General features: G+C 47.6%; 1 protein-coding gene across 1 annotated transcript; it reads right to left on the bottom strand.

The window, feature by feature from the left end:
• Nucleotides 1-2775: 2775 nt before the first annotated feature.
• On the bottom strand, nucleotides 2776-3231 carry LOC143300058 (uncharacterized). The gene has a single exon (XM_076613612.1). It carries the CDS (start codon nucleotides 3229-3231, stop codon nucleotides 2776-2778), a length of 456 nt encoding a protein of 151 aa, XP_076469727.1.
• Nucleotides 3232-4620: the final 1389 nt, after the last annotated feature.

The raw sequence follows: 4620 nt of genomic DNA, 5'->3' as shown, positions 1-4620 counted from the left end.
CACTCCTCCCCCCCCCCCCACCCCCTCCCTTCCATTAAATAAATTCTCAAAGACACAAACAAGTTTTCGTTCGAGCTCTGTGTGTGTGTGTGTGTGTGTGTGTGTGTGTGTGTGTGTGTGTGTGTGTGTGTGTGTGTGTGTGTGTGTGTGCAAGGGGCTGGATCGGGAATTGGGTCAGGGTGGTGGTGGTTGTAGTGGTGGTGTTGGGGGAGGTGGTGGTGGTGGTTGTAGTGGTGGTGGTGGTGGTGGCTTGCTTTGGGCCTGTATCTCTTTTTAATGAAGTTGCCCGGAGTGTAAACTTCACTAAAGGGCTGCAGAAAGATCAACTCTTCCTCCTCCTCCTCCTCCTCTTCCTCCTCCTCCCCCATCCCAGGAGGTGCAGGGACCGTGTTTTCACACCTGTGCCGGTGCCTGTACCGCCGCCGAGTAGGGGGAGAGGGTCGGTGTGGCTGGATGGAGGAGGAGACACACACGTTACCTTTTCAGGGGGTGCTAAACCGAATTCCTTCCCCGGTCTCCCGCCAGGGAGTCATCACCAGCATCCACAGGGAGGGGTAGAAAGCTGTAACTAGTAGGAAGAAAACAACAACAACAACAACAACAACAACAACAGGTGAGGTGGAGGAAGAGCGGGGTTAGGGGAAGGGCGGGGGGAGGGGGTGTGGGCGAGCCAAAGGCGTTCTGTATCCAGAATTAAGCCCAGCCTTTTTTTTTTTTTTTTTTTTTTTTGAATTATCAAGACCTCCTTTGGGGCGAAAGGAAAATAGGCAGGAAATTAGTCAAATGTGTTCTAAAGGGGGAAAAAAACACACACAAAAAAAAACAAATAGTGGCCTAAGAAGGATCGACGACTGAGGGTTTGTTTTGAAGAAACCAGCAACCGTGGCAGGGGAAATGCGTGGTTGAGGCTGGGGGAAATGGGGGTCGGGGTGGGGGTGGGGTTGGGGGCAGGGGTGGATGTGGGGAAGTTGTCAACAACCACAATTTTATTCTGTTGAAGCCAGGTGTTCGGATCGAACAGCTCATCTGGGCGGCGCACCCAATGATTCTTCACCGAGAAGAAGAAGAAGATGATGATGATGATGATGGAGCAAAAGAAGAAGATGATGATGATGAGATGATGATGATGGTGATGATGATGAGATGATGATGAAGGAGCAAGAGAAGAAGAAGATGATGATGATGATGATGATGGAGCAAAAGAAGAAGATGATGATGAGATGATGGTGATGATGATGAGATGATGATGAAGAAGAAGAAAGAAAGAAAGAAAGAAAGAAGAAAAATGTCAGGTGGTAAGACAGAACTGAACAGTGCTGGACACTTCTCTGAAGGTATCAGCGTATTACCGTGATCACCAACACCTGTGTAAAGCAACACATAGGAAACGACCAGAGCTTACTTCAAGGAAGCCAGCCGGTAGGGGACTACTGAAGGCTGTTCATTGGAAGCCAGCAGGTCAGGCAGGAAGGGGTCAAACCATACCCTCAGGAATCTCAATCAAAACATACCCTCAGGAACCTCTGTCAAAACATACCCTCATGAACCTCAATTAAATCATACCCTCAAGAACCTCACTCAAACCATACCCTCAGGAATCTCAATCAAAACATACCCTCAAGAATCTCAATCAAAACTTAGCCTCAGGAATCTCAATCAAAACATACCCTCAAGAATCTCAATCAAAACTTACCTTCCGGAATCAAAATCAAAACATACCCTCAGAAATCGTAGTCAAAACTTACCTTCCGGAATCAAAATCCAAACATACCCTCAGAAATCTCAGTCAAAACTTACCCTCATGAATCAAAATCAAAACACACCCTCGGGAATCAAAATATACCCTCAGTAATCAAAATCAAAACTCAGCCTCAAGAATCTAACAGGCAGAGAAGAACAAATAAAACCCTCGGTGGTAATGTTTAATGACAGTCAGTCGTTTTCAACTGTGACCATCAGAACAGCAGAGGAGGTAACTGCTGTCCCGACTCTCTGGGCTAGAATTTGATTATAGTAGAGAGTGTCTTGCCCAAATTACATCCCCGCTGTCTCGGCCATGAGGGTTTTAGGACAGTCGGCGTTGGGATGGTTCCCAAAGGCCAACTAGCCCCCAAGACTGCAGCACTAAGAGCCAGTGCAATTTTGCCTCCTAGTTTGAGAGCCATAGTCCTTCACAACAGACTAAGCTGTAAATGATTTCCCATTGCATAGGAGAAACCTTTGATAATACAGCTCTCACTTTGCTGTTGGCCCAACTGTAAATTTATGTCAATCTGTGATACAAGTTCATACATACTGGCCATGTATTATGGTAAGAAGACGTTTGTTTAATCGCGGATGCGGATTGGTCGACGGAGAGTGGGAACTCATGGGATTGATTTTTTTTAAATCTGAGAGCATAACAGTTGGTCCATGCTGTACATTATGCATGACTTAAGAGGAACAATGATATCGTTATTCCTTGACTAATCAAAGTCTATAAGGCGCTAAGGGTAAACCACCATCCTGCCCGATAGGTAAGCTGCAAGTACCAAGGAGGCCCAGTGACACATTCGGTTAGGGGTTGCACTTATGGTCCAGTGTTCACCAGTGATTAGGGTTCGAGCCCCGTTTGGGCATGGTGTTGTGTCATTCTTCTTCTTCTTCTTCTTCTTCCTTGGCAGCGACCACAATCAGCTAGCTGATTATTCTGTGACTTATGCAAGGGGTCCGCACTCACAAAAAAAAAAAAAAAAAAAAAAACAACAACAACAAAAAACCACCTGGGCGTGGCTTTTAAATGAGACGGGAGGCCCTTGACACGAAGGTGTCGATGGTCTTGGCCTCTACAACGTTCTGGGGTAGCTCGTTCCAGTCCTTGATGGTATGGGGAAGGAACGCCTGCTGTCTGCACTGCGTTCTGCACTGTGGAATGGTGAACTGCTGATGGTGGCCGCGGCGTCGGCGTGGAGATGCAGGGCGCAGGCTGGCTTTGATGCCTTCTGTACTGACCAGGTCGTTGTGGATCTTGTATAGCATGGATTGGCGTGCTGCACGTCGTCTGTCCTGGATGGTGGGCCACTTCAGTTCTTCAAGCATGGCAGTGGGGCTAGAGTTGTGGTAGCGCCTCGTCACGAAACGGGCTGCCCTGCGCTGCACCGCTTCAAACTTGCTGATGTTCTGCTCGGTGTGTGGATTCCAGATGCTGCTGGCATACTGCAGGATGGGTCGCACGAAGGACTTGTAGGCCATTTCCTTGGGAAAGGCACTTTGCTCTGATTTTCCTCACTCCACCCAGGTGTGAATGGGTACCTGACTTCAGGTCAGGGGAAGGCTAAAATGCCGGAAGGAGAGAACTGGGCCCCGCCTTCTCATGCCCAGCCCAGCACAGTGAGTATGAGTTCACTACCACCATGGCCCTAAAAGGACACAGGACCTTTAATCTTTTCAGCGTCACTTTGCGGTGTGAACCCGTTTTATTGACACCCTCCTTGTGGATTAAACCCGTTTTGTCCACACCCTCCTTACACTCCTCACTCCGACCCCCATCCGCCCCACACCCACCCCACACCTCTTCCTTACCGGCAAACAGGTAGGCTAGGTAAAGGCTTCGTGCTCACCTCAGCTGACAGCGACCGATTAATTAAACCATCCAGAAGCAAAGAAACCGAACACACGGTAAAGGATCACACCAGAAGAAAACCTCTCAAGCAATAGAGAAGCGTCCTAATTAGTGTTTGAAAGGAAACAAATCGATGCCGTGCCACCTTTTTTTTTCGCGGGAAAGGGGTTTGGAGGTGGAGGGGGTAAATGGGGAGGGGTGGAGGGTGGGACGAGGAAAAGGGAAAGCTGGTAAACACACACTATAGAAACGATCCGTCTGGGTGGGGGAAACCCATCGAAATCAGAACAAAGCCCCTTGACTGCGATTACCTGATCACAGGTGACAGTGGTGTCAGGTAGCAAAGACCGCAGCCGGGTCACGGTGTTTGTAGGTCACAGTGTTGTCAGGTGACAGTGTAATCAGGTCACAAAAACTGTGTCAGGTCACTGTGTAATCAGGTCACACCATTGCCAGTTCAGTGTTATTGGGTCACAGCGTTGTCAGGTCACAATGTAATTAGGTCACAACGAAACCGGGTCACTATGTACTCAGGTCACAGTGTAATTAGGTCACAAGTTTACCAGGCCACTGTGTAATCAGGTCAAGGCGTTGTCAGGTCACTGAGTAAAAAGATTACGATACCAGGTCATACTGTAATTTAAGTCATAACTAGACCACGTCGTTGTGTAATCAAGTCACAGTGTTACTGTGTCAGAACGATACCAGGTAACTGCGTAAACAAGTCACAGTCTTTTTAGGTCACGATGATACCAGGTCACTGTCTTATTAGGTCACAGTGTTGAATGGTCACAACCATATAAGGTCACCGCTGTTAGGTCACAATGATATATTTTGTGCTCTCTCTCTCTCTCTCTCTCTCTCTCTCTCTCTCTCTCTCTCTCTCTCTCTAAACCTCTGGAATTTATTCATTAAGGCCAAAGCCCCATATAAAGGGGTATGAATATAACAACATTTTCTTATATATATATGTGTGTGTGTGTGTGTGTGTGTGTGTGTGTAATCTCTGAAATGTTTGT

This window comes from Babylonia areolata, chromosome 25 (genome assembly GCF_041734735.1).
Source record: "Babylonia areolata isolate BAREFJ2019XMU chromosome 25, ASM4173473v1, whole genome shotgun sequence".
NCBI classification, from domain to species: domain Eukaryota; kingdom Metazoa; phylum Mollusca; class Gastropoda; order Neogastropoda; family Buccinidae; genus Babylonia; species Babylonia areolata.
This window is presented reverse-complemented; position numbering and strand designations above follow the sequence as displayed.

What these genes read in the sequence shown, in the direction of transcription:
- LOC143300058 (XM_076613612.1), bottom strand. Translation starts at nt 3,231, where the DNA reads ATGGCCTACAAGTCCTTCGTGCGACCCATCCTGCAGTATGCCAGCAGC.